The sequence below is a fragment of the Lissotriton vulgaris genome, chromosome 5 (assembly GCF_964263255.1).
Source record: "Lissotriton vulgaris chromosome 5, aLisVul1.2, whole genome shotgun sequence".
In the NCBI taxonomy this organism is placed as follows: domain Eukaryota; kingdom Metazoa; phylum Chordata; class Amphibia; order Caudata; family Salamandridae; genus Lissotriton; species Lissotriton vulgaris.
Window position 1 is genome coordinate 974,387,612 of NC_141693.1, and position 20,880 is coordinate 974,408,491.

The 20,880-nt window shown below is 41.2% G+C and overlaps 1 protein-coding gene across 1 annotated transcript in view; it reads right to left on the reverse strand.

The window, feature by feature from the left end:
• The window catches only part of DOCK1 (dedicator of cytokinesis 1), a 1,358,032-nt gene that overhangs the window by 1,071,101 nt on the left and 266,051 nt on the right, over positions 1-20,880 (reverse strand). Inside the window, exons 16-19 of the mRNA XM_086922569.1 lie at positions 17,284-17,356; positions 5,935-6,038; positions 3,566-3,749; positions 1,923-2,020 (exon numbers count right to left, since the gene is read on the reverse strand). Of these exons, the coding sequence (XP_086778695.1) occupies positions 1,923-2,020; positions 3,566-3,749; positions 5,935-6,038; positions 17,284-17,356 (459 nt within the window). The remainder of the gene's footprint in view (positions 1-1,922; positions 2,021-3,565; positions 3,750-5,934; positions 6,039-17,283; positions 17,357-20,880) is intronic.

A 20,880-nucleotide genomic window follows, 5' to 3' on the forward strand; every position in this document is an offset into this window, starting at 1 on the left:
GAGCTAGCAGCAAGACACGATAATTGCAAACAGATGGCACCGCTGCTCGCTTCCGAAAGGCAAACGCTCTCCATGCATGAGTACTCATTGGAAACAGTGCAAAACATGCACTAGTTTCCAAGAAATACAGAGCCATGCCAAGAGGTCCCTCCTAAGTAGCGCTTGCTCGCTATGAAGCCGAGACCTAAAAACAAGGTAGGCTATCTGCAATGAAGATTGATGGCTTCGGTAAACAACTTTCTGCCAGCACCATGTCTACTCTAGTACCAGCTTGAGTTTCAAGTTTTAGATGCGTACAGTGTCTGAATAAAGGATGTAAGATTTTTTAAGGAATATCCTTCCATGCTCAGGTTATGCCATTGTTTAGCTTCCTTCTTACGTCATGTGCAGAACTACACATTACCTAAAAAGTCTACTGTTTCATCTTCATTTAGAAAACACAAACACCCAACCATGTCTCTAAACAGGTCAATACTTCCAGTGACCTAAGCATATCCACAGCATCATCACCCTCATTCTATAAACAAGAAACTGCAGAAATAAGCACACAAAGTAACAGGTCTTATCCTTCCACTCACGGTACACCATCTCAACTTACAAGTAGCAACCTCCTTTTCTTCTACGCTTCTTGAACAAGTGGAAGACATAGCTGCTTAAGCAACATTTTGTACCTGTTATGCTCTTGCGCCCTATGACAGACATCTACCCAAGAGACATTATACCACCTAAACCTGGTTTCCCATTCTTTTACATCATTCTCTATCATTTAGAGGTTCCATTGCTTTGTCGAAATGTCCCCCCTGTACTTATATACAAACAGACACATATTCCATTTATGTATTTAACTGTAATAGTTTTTTTAATTGTGTTTATACTTCTAAGGACCATACTTCGTTTTGTAGCAAAGCTGATGTGCATTCTGATTTAAGTCTATACTGTTTGAATATAGGCAGAGTTAATTATTAATAGGAAAATACACAGGTATTGCTTGATCTGCACCCCATACTATTTTACGCAGAACTTAAATACAAAGTAGATTTAATTGTTCAGATTATGCTATGTCTCATTATCAAAAGAGGCTCTTTTGGCAACTTGTTTACTCAGGGATTTAAGGAAATCCAGCAGTTCACCTGGAACTTGACTCTATTTTTGTAGCTATATTTGGTTTAACTTATTCCCACGATGAGTTTGCAAACAAGACAAAAGATCCCCAAGATTAATATGCCAGTTGAGAAAAGGTTCAATATAGAGAACTATCACCCATAAACCAAATTCCACACAGTCTTTAAATGATCACCCACAATCCACTGAGTCTTCGAGTAATGGAAAAGTAGCCTTATACAACTAACAAGAGGTGTAAAAAAAGGAAATTTTGTAAATGATTGATATTTCCCATATGTTCTTAAACTGTCACCATAGCTGAGACTCTGGTGTTGCCAGTCAAATTTGTCACATTGAGGCTTTTTTTATCCACTGCGAGCCAGTTGTAAAAATCACACCCACTATGTATGAAGAAAAATAAGAGAATGGGGATTTATCCACTTGATTAGGCTCTCTTAACATTATACTATTTCATTTCTGAACCTCCCAACAGTGATACTGCTCACAGAGGTTGAAAAGAGAACACAGTTTTATATATAATAGTTGAAGATCCTTAAGGTGTCTGACAGATGAGATATACAAAGCTTGATACCCACACTCTAAACTTAATTTGGAGAGCATGGGCACATGATTAAAAGAAACATAAAGGGGTTAGCGATTATACATTTTTGGCTTTTAGTGATTAGTAAAAGAAAAAAGTACAAGCATTAATTTTTAATAAGTAATCCCATGAATATTTCAGAATATTCAACCTAAATCAATGTTCGAGTTTGAATCTGAGTTCAGTTGTATATCCTAGGAAAACATTATTTTGTTTTTACCTTAACGACTTCTCCACCATCAACTTTCATTAGTTGTCGCAGATTCTGCTGCAGGAGGTTTAAATTGGAACGCCATTTCAATAATCCCAAGAGATCCACTACAAAATAGCACAAAAAAATACAATGAATCACTGTTGAGGAAATTCCTTAAGTGTCTACATTCTATTTCAATAGTTTTATAACAAACATTTTTTTTTAAAAGGAACAAATATTTTTCACCCAAAGTAAGGAAAAAAGGCAATGATGGAGAATATAAATCAAAATGAACAACATCAGATTATGCGAAACAGAAGACTTCTTAATGGAAGCATGTATACTGTGTAACTATTCATGTGCATAACAATACATATTATTGTCACTTTATGTGTGTTATTATATTAGGAAACAAGGTTTACAACATAGAATACTGAATGAATATAACACAATCATCCCAAGTGGTAAAACTATAGATTAAAGACCTCTTGTTTATGTATTTGTTTAAAAGTGTTTGGTAACAAGTCTATAAACAGGTTTATTTTTCTTAATCTTTTTTGTGCGCGATGTAAAGAATAGATATTTCAGGAATGCAGAAACAATGTTAAGGTAAATTGCACTCTAAAGTTTTACTGGAACAGAGCGAGAGGAAAAGCTGGAAAGCAGACTTTTTGGGGGAAAAATCTGTTGATTTCATATAACATGAAACTTGCTTTAGTTGTACAACAAGTAACAATATTAAATATTGCTTAATAAAAATGCATAGCACATTATTCATGGACACTGGCAAGAAGTGTCTTTTCATAAGTAACGTGTTCTTTAAGTAAACAAATGTATCTGGCTAAGTGAACAAGAGAACAGGATGTGTTATTTTTTCAATCTATATTCATTGGTCGTTAAGTGAAACAAGAGAAAGGAAAACGTCAAATAGTGCTAGCTCTAGTCCCCACCCACTAGACAACTGAAAAGAACAGCTCAGTTCCATTCAAATTCATATGACATGTAGGTTGGGGGTAAAATCATTCATAAACGGGGTGTGTGGGGGGGCTCGTTAGTACCACTCCCATTAGTGAATTTGTCACCCTTCCACGTCTGCCTCCTCTATATTGCCTCTACTTTTCTCTATTTCTCTGACTATTTCTTCTAATCTAGGGGAGCACTATCCATCCAATGTAGAGCTATCATGCACTTTGCTAATCAGTGTCATCAGTGCAGGCCTTCTGCCCATTTTAGTTTTAAACAGAACGATTACAGAAGGCATGTCCTTGGCGGTAGATCAATTGGAAGATTGACATCAGTGGCAGCAAAATTTATGGGGACTTGCTTAGAGAATCTAGTAATTGCAAGGCATGTGCAAGTAAAAGTGAAAAAGGCTGTCCCATTGAAAACCACTCTAAGTGTATAGGTCTGGTATTGTTAGATCTATTTTTGTGCAAAATATTGGGTATGAGACGTGTAATGTTGTATGTTAAGTTGAGTTTGAGGAACTCTAGCAATTGTGGAGGCTTTCTCTTTGTGCATTAAAGTTCAGTCCCACTCTCTTTATGTGAAATCCTTACAACAATCTGTTTTGCATATCGCCATAACTGGTCGTACATTTGGGAGATATATTGATAATGATTCCCTTAGACACTACCATTTGTATAAGGCATAATGCTTAAGGAACTTACCATTCTGCGTTAGTTTAGTTGAACAAACCAGAGTGGAAATCTGGAAGGAATCTTTGCTGATGGTGCAGCTGCCTAGATTGTGCATGCTTTTGCCGGTGGCTGCATGTCCCTTCTCTTCCAATTCTATTTTGGTAGATGGCAAACTTAAGTATGTTGATGCATCTTCAAGCTTCTTTGCTTCTGCCTGTAAACAGTGATGCATTGAAAATTCTTTAGAAAGACATTCTGCAAATCTGTGACGTTTTTCTTTATCTCTCAAAAGTTCAGATTTTCATAGTGCACTGAGGTATGAAATGCTCTGTCGAGCTCAAATTGTATCAGTCGTCCACCTCTTGGTCATTTTAGTATATGAGTGTGCCCCACCGTCAATTTTCCTAATAAAATTAATTGTATTTGAGAACAGACAACTTTATCATAATTCTGGAGAAAGTATTAGCCTGCTTGAAGTGAAAAGAAAATTTTTAAAACTTGTACGCAGGTTTTTGTTATAACCCATCCTATGCTTCCATATTCAACAACTGATTGTTTTGTTTCAGCAAATCTATTCTTTGTCATGTCAATAACAGTAAATTCCAAACATAACAGAAACTAATGTCATATACATTACTCCCTTTGTTTCCAGTTCAACAAAAAGCATACTTGATAGATTAGCAATTGCTTACATTTGCAAGTCAGTTAAAATAGACTACTCACTTACACCAACTTTTTAAATAATTCTCGGTGTCTCCAACTTGTTATCTAACTCAAATTGGTACAATGCTGAAATATTCTGTGATTTCTTCTAAATACAGTCTATTGAGCCTAAGAGAGATCATTTTTGATATCACTTACTAAGAGAGTTTCGAAGTTCTTGCTTGCAAAAGGCTATGCAGAAGGAAAGCAGCCAAACAATGACCTGCTTTTGTTCAAATCCACAAAATGTATTTAAGTTTCCTACTTATTGACAAATCGATTACTTATGCGGTGACTCACAAACACATGTTTCAAGTGCGGGTGTGTAGTTTCCAGTCTGTATAAGATGAAGATTGACCTTATAAATCAAACCAAACACTGGATGAGAATTGACAAAAAACAAGTTTACTATGGTGGGTGAATGAAAAATTAAATGTCTACAAGCAATGTTTTGTTAAATTGGCAGCTGCACAACTTTGTGAAAATGTGAAGCATTTAACTGATACACGGCTTTTCCTTGAAAACACCTATTTGTTGCCAGGCAAAAAGCACTGCAATACCTTGCAAGGGGTAGTAGCGGCAATGTAAATGGAATTACAATGCAATATGCAGGACAGAATGTCCGCTTACATTATGTTTGCAGTAGCTTACTCCTGCAAAATCTACTTACAGGATTTTCAAATAGAAATTCATTGAGTTTAGGATGTTGGCAAACTTTTAATTAAACACCTCACACATCTGGTAAAAGCCAATTTGGAATAACTTTACTTCATTTAAATTTTGTGAGTCTACTAAGGAATCATAACTAAAACAGATCAATTTCTACTTTAAGCTATAGAGTACATCAATATAGTTTTGGAATGTACAGTCACCAAAATGATACAACAATCGATTTTTGGAGGACACACCAACTAAATGTCAAAAATCCCATACTAAAATGTGATAGGTGGGAGAATTTTGCTACATGTGATAAAGAGAAACAATAGCCTTGGGCTATCAAACAAGAAGTGATTGAGAAATTATCCAATAATTATCCTTTAAATACCTGTAATTTAATATTCCTGGGATTTCTTTCCATCCCCGAAAGATGGAAGAAATTAAAGCTCACCCTTAAAATGATACCCTAATTATTTAGGAATCCTGTTCATGGGACTTGACCCAGTGAAGAGCCCAGAGTCTGAGACTGATTCCCGACTAATGATACTTACACCTTCATTGTTCTTACACTGGAGTGATGAACGCCTCGTATTACGTAAATACAAACAATTTACAGACCACAGACCCAAAAATGATAATACAGCTTTTATTTTGCCTCTGACCTTGTATTTAAATTGGAAACTGTACATTTAGAGATAACCAGAATATTTACTAAGAGCAATTATAAAATCACATCATTGCATTTGGAACAATAATTTGGTTGAATTTGAATTCTAATAGGTTCTTAAGTCACTGCATTTTCTCACAGTACACACAATCTTTTACATGTGAAATTTCATAAAATGCTTTGTTTAATTTTCACCTTCATCTGTTTTGGGGTCTTTATCCCAAAGCTAATGCTCTATGTTTTCATTCCTATGGTTCATGATAAAACTAATTAATTCATGTAATACAGCTTACAACAAAGACAATGTTAAACACAGTACATTTGAAAACACATCCAACCAACAGTGCCTGTTACATCAACCGTCGAACAGTACCTTGTAGACTATGAGGTCATGTTCTCCATCCCGCAGAGTTGTTCCATCATACCTCATAAGCTTCACAAAGGCTAAAGCAAAGATTTTCTCTGATTTATCTTTGGCTATTTAGAAAGAAAACAGAGAAGCATTTGCTAGGAGACTGGATTTAGTATGTACTACACATAAAACGATATAATATCTGCTAAGTGCAGTGGGCATTTTCTTGTAGAAGACCAGAAACAGCTCAAATGAACACAGATGAGATGGAGAAGCCTATGCTTCAAAGACAAATAACAGTTTGCAAGGGATTTTTTGCCAAACCTCATGAAGGAAAGTTGCAAGCGAAAAGTTAAAAGCATGGAAGGGAAGAAAAAGAGAGATGTAGTAACTAAATATATGAGGAATAATCATGTTTTTGTTCAGTAATTTCAACAAATGTATTAGCATAGAGTAGAGTTATTTTTATAGAGCTGAAACATAGAAATTATTATGCATGACTACAATTTTGTGCACAGGAGCGCTGATTCACAAAAGGTAAATATGTGTATATTTACTCAAGTATATATGTACTATTACACCTAGCTGTAACACTACACTTTTTTGCTATTCACCCTTTCCAAGTGTAGATGCTATTCAACATTTACAAGCATAGATTTGCATGCCTTCACCCCCTCGATATGAGGGCGGTGCCGCTTACAATAGGATTTATGACTGTAAAGACAATTCTAGGAACTTTGCGCATAAAGATGAAAATCTAAGCCACTTTTGAAGAGATCTCCCATTGGTACAGTATACAGGAACTTACTAAAGTTTCTTACTAATTAGACAAGAACATTTTAAACATTTTAATGTAAAATATACATTTATTTTAAATATTTATTTTTAACTTAGAATAATGAAATGAATGTTTACAGCACATAACTTAACGTTCAATGTGTATTAAGTAAATAACTAATTTGAACGGAGCCAATAACTTATGATGGGTATGTCTCCTTTAATCTCCCAGCGCAGGGTTCAACCATGGGTAGAGCTAAAGGTGGTCTTCTCATACTACTTTCTGTAAAATTCCCTGGGGGCAGGTTAAAACTTATATAAAGATTGGGTACCATTCACAAGTGCTTTGTTTGCACAATACTCGTGGCCGTAATGTCCTGCTGATCAACTACTACAACAATCTGTTCGATTCTTCCTGTTCTACCGTAGTTAACGAACTGGAGCTTGCCCTTGATAACCTATGTGGGGACAATCGTGTTAATTTTGTTTTCATATGGGGTGGTGATTTTAATATTTCTATGTGTCCGTTCTCATTTACTAACGCATGTGGATTCGACGGGGACAGAGGTAAGGACTGCGCCCATTTTACCCACAGTCATATGGAGAGTCGTTGAATTCTCTTTTGATTAAATATGAATTGTTTATATTTTAGACCGCAAAAGACAGTGAGGGTAACTCTGATCCTACCTTCACAGGTAGAAAATCCACCACAGTCATCGACCATCTGTTGATTTCAGAGGATATTAGTGTTTTCTGTGACACTCCGGTAATTCTAGATTTAGCTGTTAGCGACCATAATTGTATCACCATGGCCCTTTTCAACTGGGGTCAGAAGGACCATGTGACTCCAAATATTGTAGAAGACATAGTCCCTTGTAGGCCCAATGGCTATAGGATTAAATGGAGTGGGGATAATTCAGAAAAGCTGATGACAAAAATTGTGGCTGCCTGTCTCCCAGAGTTGTACAGATGTTTGGATGGGAATACAGATGCTGTAAGCATTCTCATAGGTTTTAAGAAGATTAAGGATTTAACCAATAATATTCTAACGATTACCAAGATCAGCAGAAAGAGGGACAAAACAGGGTGGTTTGATAGTGCTTGTACCAAGTCCCTACGGAAATTTTAAAAAAAAGCCTTATCAAACAGCCCCAGGGATAGGAGAATTATTACAACCCTTGGGGCAGTATATAAAGACCAGTTGAAACGTAGGAAGCAAGTGTTGCAAGAGGAAGCCTGGGATAATCTCTCCAAGGCGGTAGAGCTATCTAATAGTAAGCTCTTCTGGGACACAGTTAACTGTCCCTTCCTCAGGAGAGAGGAGGTTCCTATTTTAACTGCCCAAGTCAGCGAGGAGAGCTGGGTTTTGCATTTTACCAGCATTTTTGACCCGGGGGGGGGGAGTAACCTCTTTAAGCTCTGGGATTGAGGTCTGTTGGCCAACGATCCCCCTTAACATTACAGCCCTAGATGTGGAAAACACCATTCGGAGTAGCAAGGGAGCGAAAGCCCCAGGACCAGATGGGGTACCGATTAATATGTATAAAGCAGACATTTTACTTTGGGGCCCTTTCCTGACTAAGGTTTTCAATGCGGCAGCAATGGAAAGCGCACCTTCAACTTGGGGAGAGTCCACTATTATTCCAATCTTTAAGAAGGGAGATAGATCCAAAGCAAAGAACTATCGACCTATCTCCCTTTTAGACTCATCCCTGAAAATAATGATTAGGGTGCTGCTGCTTAGATTAGAAGAGTGGGCAGAGGATAATGGAATCCTTGTGCAATCGCAATTTGGGTTTCGAAAGGGCCTCGGCACCATTGAGCAGTGTATCAACCTGAACCTTATTATAGGGAAATATACGCGCGCAAAGCCGGGTTCGTTGTTTCTCTGCTTTGCAGATTTAACCAGCGCATTCCACATGGTTGATCATGCTCTACTGTGGCCAACCTTATTAGATCAGGGCGCCCCTGTAGCAATTATTAACTTCTTGGCCAGACTTTATACCAAACTATCTGCCCGTATACGATTTGGTCAAGCCGGTGAATGCACCAACAATATCAAGGTTAAATCAGTCATTAGGCAAGGCTGTGTCCTTGCCCCGCTCCTTTTTTCCCTTTTTATTAATGCCATTGATGCAGAGTTAAAATTGGTCAACTCCGATGGGTCAAGATATTCCTGTGCTGCTTTACGCAGACGACACGGTCCTTTTATCAAGAACACCCGTCGGTTTATAGAGACTAATGGATAGATTCTCAGATTTCATCAAGGGTAGGAAACTGAAGATCAATAACTCCAAAACTTTCATTATGTCATGCGGGAAAAAGTGAGGAAACTAAGATCCTTCCACTTAGAGGAACAAAAAATACAAGTGGTAGATAAATTCTGTTATCTAGGCATTACTTTTAGTAGTAATGGCATGTGGGTACAGGAGATTTTAAATGTCAAAGCAAAGATGGCTAAAAGTGCCTTTGGTGTATTCAAATTTGCTTCTAAATTGGGGGATCGACGCATATATGATATGCTGCACATTTACTGCCTCAGATGCGTATCAATAGCGCTTTATGGATCAGGTGTTTGGGGCCACTGTCGTCATGGCGATCTGCAACTAGAGGAAAATAGATTCCTAAAAAAACTCCTTTGCCTCCCAACTTCAGCCTCTACTGGGCTATCCCACCAGGAAGTAGGGATGGAGCATTTGACAGATCTTATTGGGTTAAGACCATTAATGGCCTGGAGATCCATTTGGACGAAGGAGGAAACTGGTTTTACTAGAAGCATTATCAGTGACTGCCTTCGTCTGGACAAACGTTCTTTGATCCCATGGCTTAACTACGTTGTAATGTCATTTAGGGAAGCATTCAATTTGAATGTTTTAGATAACCCAGCCAGTGCTAATGATATTCCAAAGAAGGAGCTCAAACACATTTATTTGGGAGAAAAAGCCAAAGTACGTAGTGACCCTGATAGGCAGCTTATAACCCACCAATTTTATCACTCAAATATGGTTAGCCCTGGCTTCCAAAAATACCTAAGGGTGGTTACTAGGCCGTCCAACCAGTTTGTCCTTACCAGACTAAGACTAGGTATTGTACACAACTTGGTGGCATTCTCCTTGATAAAAAACACCCCTCCGTATTTTGTCCATGTGATGGGGTCTCGAAGCAGAGCACTATTCACTTTTTACTTATCTGTAATTTGTTAATGCATTTTCGTATTGCTTATCTTAAGCCGCTTTTTATAAAATACTCTGTATCAACTGTCAAAACTGCTATGAGCCTACTATTCGCGCTAGATGAGCCCGATATATGTTTCTTTACGGCAACATTTATCCTGAAATCTATGGCTGCTAGGAAAAGTATGTTTTTTTTCTTTAACTGATATTGTCCCCGAATTATGTTATAATAACCAGTATTCTGTCCTCTAATGAACGCTCCCACATGGTCCTTTTTTTTTTCTTTAAAGACTGTAATATTTTATTGTTAGAATTGCGAATGAATTGTTTATGAAATGTTTTCTGTGTGTGCTTTTATGATTGTTTCTAATGATCGAATAAAGCTTTTTTGAATTTGAACTAATTTAAACAAAGTAATTTAATTTAGGAATAAACAGCAATTTTAAATATTTCCACCCTCACTAACATTCCTACATGCACTCCAAAATGTAGAAAAAAATGCTAAAAATGTTTGCTTAATTTATTTTCCATTTTTTAATAGGTTTAAAATGTCTTTTACTTTTTAAGTTCATTAAATTTTAAATACAAGATTTATCCATAATATATACTTTTTAACATTTAAATAAATAAAAAATTTGAAAATAAATGAATTAACTTAACATTAGTTACATACTATAGACCACAGGGCTTAAATTCATGCTGTGAAATTATACCTGCATAAAATTAGTGGCAGTTCAATGTTACTGAGCACTGAAATCGTCACCTTTTTCATTATCACCAAGCACTAGCTGACACCCCAAACATAAAATCTGTTCAAAACTCTAGTCATGAATCCAAAATCTGCCATTGTGGAAAGTAGAAAATGGTATAAAGGTACACTAACAAATTGTCATATTGTGCTATTGTAATGCGGCTTAATGGTTGTCCATATTTCTCTAACCTGAATGTGTAAATTGAAATGTATGAAGAACCAGAAAGATTTTAGTTGTTTTGAAACAAAAATGTGATACTATAACTTATGAAGAAAGTGGCACTGGCATATAAAGTCGTGTTTGTGACAAATATTTGGAAATTAAATTTGCATGAGAAATACATTTTACTTTTTATTGAACTAAGTGTACTTTGTGGTATTTAGAGGCAGCTTGCACCTTAGAAACTTGCTAAAAATAGCCCTGATGCTTATAAGAACTGTTGATTAGCTGGGACTCTTCAGGAGAATCTAGACTCACGGAAACCCACAAAGGCTCCCTCATATTCAGGTCAGCCAGCTAGCTGCTCACTCATAATATAGCAAAAAGAACAACTGGTGTTCTCTGCAGCTGCCAGGAAGTGTACCACGGATGTGACTGGGAGGCAAGGAACAGAGCCTTTAGTACTCTGAACCGAGGGCAGCGGTGCGGTTTCAGTGGCGGTAACTTACGGGGCATAATCTGTCTGTTGGACCTCTGGTGGAGCTCCTGTTCGCCTGGACCCTGGTCGCGGCACCCGCTCCTCGGCTGGCTGCTAGACCCGCCCTCAACGCCTACACCGCTGCGGGACTGCGAGGCAGTTGGAAACACACCTGCAGCCTCTTCCCGCAGCGGACACGCCCCCATGCCTGGGAGGATTTAAGCCAGGCTAATCATTCCGCGCAGCGGGACGCGCGCGGGGCTAAGCCCGGGCAAAGGGTGGGCCCTCGTAGACCCTCGTAGGCCGGGCTGGGCCTACTCTCTTAAGCCTGTTTTTTTACTGGAACATTGGTCCTTGACATTGTCGACAGACATGGCATCGCCGGTTGTGGAGGGACTCATTGGGAAAGGTGGCGGTATCCAGAAATGGGACTCTGGACAACTATTTTTCTAGGGCCTTGGGTGATGGTGACAAGGAAACTGCCCTGGCTGAGCGTAGGGCAGAGCGGCGTCGCTCTATTGAGAATATGAAAAATAGGCCTCTTACTGACATTACTCCTCATCTTGTTGCCCAGGAGGGTGGCTCATTAAACATCAGTGAGGATTTATTATCACAGGATGGCGTACCGCTTTTATTGCGGGATTGTATTCCCACTTCAAGTTTGCCCCTCGACCAGGCTGTAAGTGCCTCCCCTCTCCCCAGTCCCAGTTGTATAGCTGTAGATCTAACTACCCAGGTCCCCACTGCAGCAAAACCTAGGTTGAAGAAGCCGAAACAAGTAGCTGTGGTAGAGATGTATGGTTCACACCCAAGCAAGAAAAGAAGGAAATTGAGGGGTGGGCAGGGTAAAGCCAAAATCCCCCACTCCGACTTTGGGAAAGTTTCTAAGCCCCCGACCAACTCTGATATGGCAATAGTGGAGATGCCTGAATCTCATCCATCCTCGCCAATATCGCCAGTAGTGGCTCCCTCGGTCATGGGCGCCAACACCACAGCCCATGACAATACTACTGGGGACCCACTACCGAACGCATTACCTCCTGCTAGTTCCCTAGGGAACCTGGAATTCTTACTCAGGTCCTTGCTCCTACCCATTAGTGAGAGCATAAAGAAAGTGGAGATTAGGCTCACCATCTTGGAGACAGCTATAAGTAGTATGGTCACCTTAGCCAAGGCCCATGCGACTGGGGTTGCTCCACCTGAAACCTCTGTTAGGCTACCTTCTAACAATGCCTCAACAGCTTCAACCCAGCCCCCCAAACCTAAGCAACAGCCCCCTGGTAAGGCTGACCTAGTACATCAAAGACCGCCTCTTCTAAAGCCTCAAAACACTTCTACATCAGGTCTAGTGGGTGATTCGCAGAGGGGTCCGATAATGGCCCCCGCAGGAAATATTCGGGAGGAACAGGGAAGCGCCAGACACATCAGAGCTCAAGTGACCAAAAGGCCACAAGTGGAGATACCTCCACAAGAGGTGCCTTTTGTGGTCGTCTTGACTGGGGTCCCGCCGTTACTAGACAACAATAGAGAGGGCTATGCTCAATTGAAAAATAAAATAATGCACTGGTTGCGTACTTATAGGCCCATCTCACATAACATTGATGGGGAGATAGTGCATGTCAGGCGGCTTAACTGGTTGGGTAGTAGACGCAAAGATATTGAGGGTGACCTGGTGGTAGTCAATTTTAGAGCCCCGCGTGCAGTGGATTTCATATTAAATTGGCCCACTGGAGGCGGAGATAATCTTATTACCCCACGGGCTCTGACGTACTTCTACCCTAGATCTGTGGTGCTTCAGCCATCTTTTACAAACGGATTGTACCCTCCCCATCTTAACCCCCGCCTCTATATAGCAATAGGTATGCCCCTTATGCCCAGTATCCTGTTCAGGGGGCTGACCCCTCTGGCTGGATTACGGCACCTCATAGAAACAACAGAAATACCAACAGCAGAATGGAGCACCTGAGGCCTTTCACCCCTTTGGAGATAGGCAACAGGTTCTCATTGCTATCTGGCATGGAAGACTGTGACTGATGTTCACAGATGAGGGGGAGAGGGGTGACCAATCAAGTAGTGTTAACCCAAAGGGTAGAGAGCTTGAGGAACTAAGGGTGGCAAGAGGTAACTACAATAGACAGGCAGGTACCCTGGTAGCCCAAAGTTCGGATTGTAGCTTCATCAGAGTCACCACGGAGGTACTACCCATAAACACAATAGTTAATAGTATCCTATCATCTAAGCCATCTACCTATGTGGATGCTAGCCCTATGCCTAAAGAGGGGGAAATGGGGGGGAGTAAGGGGGCCACAGGATTGCCCCCTATAGATCATAGGGACATACACTTTCTATCCTGGAACGTGGCAGGGTTAAAAAGGAAGATGGCCCTTCCGGAATGGCATACATTCATCGAGAAGTTTGAAGTTTGCCTATTTCAGGAAACCTGGAGCCTGCTCCCTCTACACAAACCAGGATATACCACATATTTTTCCCCCGCAGTAAGTAGTGGGAAGGGTAGACCAGCGGGAGGACTACTGGCTTGGATCAAAATAGATCTGAACTGGGATGTTGCTATCCATGACTCTGCGTGTAGGGATGTCCTACACCTATCTTGTAGGTGACATACTGAGGGGAGTAGGCTTGAACTATTTAATATTTATGCTAGAGGGGCACCGGGGGACACATCCTCAGTAACATTAATGAGTTTAGACTCAGCACTAGCTAAGTGTCCCCATTCTGCTAAAATTATAGTGGGCGGGGATTTTAACTGCACTTTTGAACCTCTTAGCGAGGACGATCCCTTGGGCATTGAGGGGGAAGATTCTAAATGGTCTATCCCAGCCCTGTTGATACCCCCCATTCGAAAATGGTCAGCAAGGGCAATACAAATTAACGCCCTCACCAGGGAACACAACTTAAGAGCACTCAACGGTAGGACCAAATCAGACAGGGGTGGTGCAATGACATTCAACAGGCTCACTGGCCCATCTAGAATTGATTACATCTTACTGGATGTCAGGCTCTGGAAAGACCTAATAGATATGGAGGTGGTGGCTACACAGGATAGTGACCACAACCCCCTCTGCACCAAGTTTAGGTGGGGTAACCTAAAGGGTGGGGGGATGAGTGCCCCCTTGAGGTTAACCAAAGAGGTAGTCCCCTATAATAATAACCGCAGGTTGAAATGGGACAAGGCCCAACTAAAGGAAGATCAACTTGGGATTATAAAAGCCCTTGTGGTTGATCTGACCTTGGACTTGGCAACACGGGAGCAGGGGATGGGACGTGCCCCGGAGCCACCGATCGCCTTTGACACAGCCTACAAAAACACAATTGAGCAGGTGAGCCAATATTTCTCATCTAAAAGGAAAAGCTGTAGAGCTAATATTATACCTCCCATCTCTACTAACCCCTGGTACACGGCGCAGTGTAAGGGAAAAAGGAAAGAGTTAACAGCTGCCCTACTTAAAAAAGATCCCTCACTAGTTAGAGCGGCTAGGAAGGACTATTTAAGGATAGTGGCCCTTGCCAAACGAGAGTGGGAGGAACAATATTGGCAGGACCTAAACGGTGCTGTCAGCACGAGGAATTCAAGGTTATTCTGGGACCTCATTAATAAAGCTAGGCAACAGAGCACACAGCCACTTGCCCCCCACATAACAAGTAAGCAATGGGTTGACCACTTTTCGGTAGTATATGGTGGAACTGAAGCCGACCCTCCATTAACGGTAGATAGGGGTAGGGAAGGGGAACTTATAAGGGAGCTTGAGGACCCATTTCTGCCCTTGGAAGTACTAGCGGCCATCGGCCACCTGACCCCGAAGAAGGCGGCTGGCCCAGATGGTATACCGGGGGACCTTCTGATAAAGGAACCTAGGGCCTGGGCCGATTTAATTGCCCTTATAATGAATCACATCGCCAAGGGTCAACCCGTGCCGGACTCCTGGAAGGGTGCTAAGGTGGTCACTGTGTTTAAAAAAGGGGCTAGAGAGGACCCTGCCAATTACAGACCCATCAGTCTGATAGACGTGATACAGAAAGTGGTTGGCAGGGTCAGCATCTCAAGGGTTGGAGCCGGGATGGAAGAGGAACAAATCCTCTCCCACCTTCAAGCAGGTTTCCGCCAGAAGGTGGGGACGATGGACCAGGTCTTTTGCTTTTTTGGGATCTATTGGAAGTCAGTTACCATCCAAAGGGGTAGCCTTTATATGGCATTTATAGATCTCAGGATGGCTTTCGATCTGGTCCCTCGAGCAAGGTTATGGGAGACGTTGGAGAAGATGGGTTTCCCCAGTTCCCTTCTGAGTTTCATTGTAAGGCTCCACGAGGGGAATTATGCAAGGATCAGATGGGGAACAGACAGGGTGCCCGTGAGGAGGGGAGTGCGCCAGGGATGTGTTATGGCGCCGACCCTCTTCTTTCTCTTTGTGAATGGAGTGGTGGATCATCTGAGAGAGGAGGAGGTGGACGCACCATCCCTGGCGGGGGAACGAATCCCCACTCTACTCTTCGCGGACAACACCTTACTGATTTCCAAATCCCCGGTGGGACTCCAAAGGCTTCTAAATCGTTTTAGCACCTTCTGCACTGATAGAGGACTCATCATTAACACCGCGAAAACTAAACTCATGGCCCTCTCACCCTACAAAAGATTCAGAAATAACTTCACACTTAATGGGGCACCCCTGGAGTTGGTAGACTCATTCGACTATTTGGGGGTGCGGGTAAATAGTCTGATGAATTGGAAGGACCACCTGGCTAAAATGTTACTCAACCATAAAAGAGTGTCTTGGGTAACTCTGAGAGAGCATCGAGAGTCAACAACTAAACCCGTGGCTCCGGTTATGGCAATCTATGAGGGCCAGATACTCCCGGCTGCACTATATGGCTCAGAGCTGTGGGGGTTTGAAAACGTTTCTGAGTTAGTAACAGCTGAAAACAAGTTTTTGAGGGACTTGGTGGCTCTTCCCGTCTCTACCCCGCTAACCCCCCTGCTGCTAGATCTGGGCAGGCGATCCCTTAAAGATTGAGTACGGCTGCGCCCCTTACTGTTTTGGGTATGGCTGCGAAGGACCGAGGAGCTCGCCAACTATGCCGCATTGTTGGATGAACTAATTCTGCTGGACACCAGTAATAAGATCAGGTGGTTGTGCAATGTGAGGCAGTTGGTGGTGCAACTGGGCCTAAGGGATGTGTGGGTGAGTCAAATGCCACCTCCCAAACCAGTGATTAAGAAGCTATACTGGGATTGGGTGCAGGCAGAGGCAGTCCGCAGTGGGGTAGGGGGGTTACTTACAGAGCGGTTCCTGGAGTTTAAATGGAATAGGAAGCTGGAACCCTTCCTCGACCTCATAACTAAGCCTCTGGACAGAGCCCTTTATTTAAAACTTAGGTATGGGACCCTTCCGGTGCACGAGTTTACCTCGGGGTGGTCCAATGCTGGTGGCCCTTCGCGCCCCTGCCCCGGGTGCGCGGCTCTAAAGGAGTCTGTGGCGCATTTACTCTTTGCCTGCCCCGCCTATAAAGTTGCTAGGAAGGTTTGGTTGAAACCAGTATGTATGGGGTTGGGTTTGAGGTGCCATAGAATGGCTTTACGAGTCCTCACTACTGACCTGTCTTCCTCAGTCATGGTATGCGGGGTGGCCAAATTTCTGAGTAGTGCATGGCTGACCCGCATCAGGAAGATCAAGCAGCAAACCTTCCCCCCGCCAAACAGATAGTTGGCACCGAATGGCCGGGTGGCTTTGAAGTCTTTTTAACAATTCGACAACAGTGTATTGATGAGAATGTTTGGAAGGGGCCCCATACTAAACACCTCAGGTTTCTTTTAACTAGAATTTTTAACTAGAATTTTATTATGTCAGGTTTTATCTAATGCTTTTATTTTCCCTTTCTTTTTAACTGAAAGTGATGTATAATTGTATAAAATGTACCTTTTATGGTGAAATTTTTTATCGAATAAAGATTAAGCATTCATTCAATTTGAAAGAACAACATTGGAAAATTATGTATTTACAAATCCAAAACTACTCACAATCCTGTGATGATCGGTGACGGAATGTAAACCTTAAGTGACTCCGGTTAACATCTTCTATTGGGATGGCAACCTTGAGAGATTAATTTAATAAAAAATTACAATTGCAGTCTATATTTGATTCTAAAGTCAATTTCATCACAATGGCACACATTTGTAACTTCTTTCTAAAAATATGTTCCATTGCATCCATAGGACAATACTTACAGTCAACAGTACTGCATAAACATTTTTTGCGGTACATGTATGTGCACATACAAAAGAGGACTAGGTAATAGACATATATCAAAATACAACAGTGCTGATGAGATTATCATCTATCCAGAAAAACTATTTAATATCATCACATATTTTGTCATATTAACTGAGACATCTAACGTAGGTCGCTCAATACATACCACTAAACCTATCAAGGTTCTTGCACTACACATTCAGTGATGGAGATCACTTACTTCCCAGTTTCGTGACTATATCCACCCTGGTCTGCACCAGCACCAGGTCCATGACTAGTATTTGAAATCTAGTGATCTCAACATCCCCCACTCCCTAACATAGAAAGGCAACTTGAGGAGTAGATCCAATTTGATAGCCACAAGTCGATCCAGTATATTTAGTATATCTCCAAAAGTTCTAGATTTTCGGCCACTGCCATAATATATGATGGCTTCTGGAACAATATCCTGGATGCAGAACTTTTAACTTGATGAGTCTAAACCCAATCCCGATGGCAACCGGTCTAGAATACAAATGTGCCTCCAGACAATAAGCTTAGAAGCATATCTTCCACCACTCTACCTAATGTATATTGTTGTTCCAATTTTAGCATTGTTTTACCGTTCATATGTGTTCCTGATTGATGTATTGTTAATTATGGAAGTTTTATTTTGTAATCAGACAATTATTATAAATTATCCAGTGGATATTGACTGAAATTATATTTAAGTGAATCTGGAAATTCCAGTGTTAATAGCCAGACACAATATCACATGCTCATATCATCAACTAGAGTATCCTACATCTTCACCGATTGACTGCTTTTTCATGTCAATTAGTAACCGAAACCGAAAAAAAACATTTTCAAAGTTCACAAATGTCCCAAAAGCTCAAATCTTCCCAGTAAAATAAATCAATGAAATTAGATTTTTTTATAGCATGTTCTCTCTACAGGATTCACACATTTCCAACCCAAATGTCAACAATTGTTGGGACATGTAGTATGGAGGTTGGATTAAGCATTGAAGGTGCTTGTCATACAGATTACTGAGGTATGCAATTCAACTTTACGCGTTTCTCCTATTTTTTTTTATTAGAGATAAGGCAGTTACAATTACAGAATCAATACATATCCGGAAAAATAGATACAATATATATTATAGAATGTAAAAAATTTCATAATATGCAATACATTAATCAGAGCTTTACAAAAGTTAATAACATGCAGTCATAATTCTTAAAAAGAGAACAAAGGGGCTAAGTCCCCACAAAGCTCATGAATCCGAGTTTCTCCAGATCTTAACCGGTGCCCAAATATTCCTACCAAACTCCTGCTTCTTTCTACCCTTTAATTCATAAAGGCAGGCTTCCAGATTGTGAATGCCCAGCAGCCTAGACATCCACATCTGAAATGTGGGGGCGTTAGAATCTTTCTACCCAGCAGAGATTAGCATACGGAGTACTGCTGCGGCAATAAATAACAATGCTTGTGCGTGTTTCCCAACCTTAAGTTTAGAGTCCGCTCCTAAAAGAACCAGTGTGGGGGATAGGTTGATGTTGTTACCTAGCAGCCCCCTCAGAAAGGTTGTTATCTCACCACAGATTGGGGCCAGACTAGAGCAGCCGTAAAACATATATATCAAATCTGCTGGGCCTGTGTTACATCTTGGGCACTTATCGTCTTCCCTTAACCCCCACCCAAACAATTTTGCGGGGGTGTAGTAAAGGTTAAACACCGTCTTGTAATGTTGGGCCCTTAAGTTTGATGCTCGAAATACTTTACTGCTTAAAAGTAAGGCCAGATCTATATCTACGTCTGGGTCCCCTAACTTATGTGACCAAGCCACCTCAGTTTTATCCAGATCATCTGGGAGCCCGGACACCAGAAAATTATAGGCAGTACCAATCTTCCTTCCCCCCTCTTTTTATATACTCAATCAGTTGGCAGTTTGGTGTCATCACTAGTTTTGGTCTTATTGCTGAAATAGTTTGAACGACTTGCCAATATAGCAGCCAGTGATTCCCAGGGATCCCAAACCTCCGCTGTATTTCAATAAAGCTATATATATTCTCTCCCAACATGACATCGCCCAAGCATCTTATCCCTTGTGCCCTCCAAATTAAACTATTCTCATTCTGTCCAAGATGGGTGAATAGACTTGATTTCCACAGATTAGTATTAGCATTTATTTTGGGGATTCCTAGAATTTTACCTATGGATTTCCACATCCACCAAACCCCTTCGATAATCTTATATCTCGTCCTGTTGTAGAATCTCACTGTAATAACCCATATGCTTTTCTACCCAGCAATAGCTCATAGATGGAGGGAGGATCTTGATTTTCATTATAACCTACTGCTGGCAAGGGTTCAGATTGAATCAATATATTCATTTGTGTGAACAGGCATGCCAAATGGTAAAATTTAAGGTTCGGAAATGACAGACCGCCCCTATCTACCGGTAAAGATAGATAGTTTATAGATCGTCTGATTTTACCGTACTGCCACACAAATCTGACAAACGTGGATTCAATTTTTCTGATCATTGTCTCCCCTATAAAAGATATAATATTTTGGGAAACATGGTCATCTTTAGGGCATTCACCCTACCTATAAGGGATAGATGCAGGACATCAATTCTTCTAAGCTCTGTTTCAATTGAGCCCAGCAGCGGAAGATAGTTCTCCTCAACCATCTTCTCAACTGATGAATTAATTTTAACCCCTAGATACGTCGCACACTCTACATACCTATGATCACTTTTCCTAATATTCTTGGTACAGATGATCTGGGTTTTCCCCTCATTCAACTTATACCCAGAGCAAATGCCAAATTCTTTGGCCAATTGTACTATTTCCGGCATTGCTTGGTGGGGGTCCACAGTAGTTATTGCCAGATCATCTGCATAAGCCATTAATTTGGTAGTGAATCCATTGACCACCACTGGGCTTATTTGCCTGAGGCCAGGATTCTTTGTATAAGGGGGTCTATATACATAGAGAATAGAATTGGAGAGCAGGGGCACCCCTGGCGCGTCCCTCTCTTGATTATTATTTTATCAGATTGATGCCCCATGACTGAGACCCTAGCCACTGGATTACAATACATGGCTTTAATTGCCCTCAAAAAATGGTTACCGAACCCTCTGCCTACCAATATACCCCAGAGATAATCTCAGACCACGCGGTCAAAGGCTTTCTCCGCGTCGAGGAGAATCATGGCCATCTCCTCCCCCGCGGCACCCTGAGCGTCGAACAATGCTGTTGCCCTTCTAATATGGTCCGTGGTGCCCCTCCCTGACACAAACCCATGCTGCCACGGAGACACGAGACTGCCAATCATCCCCCCCAATCTACTCGCCCAGATCTTTGAACATAGCTTTGT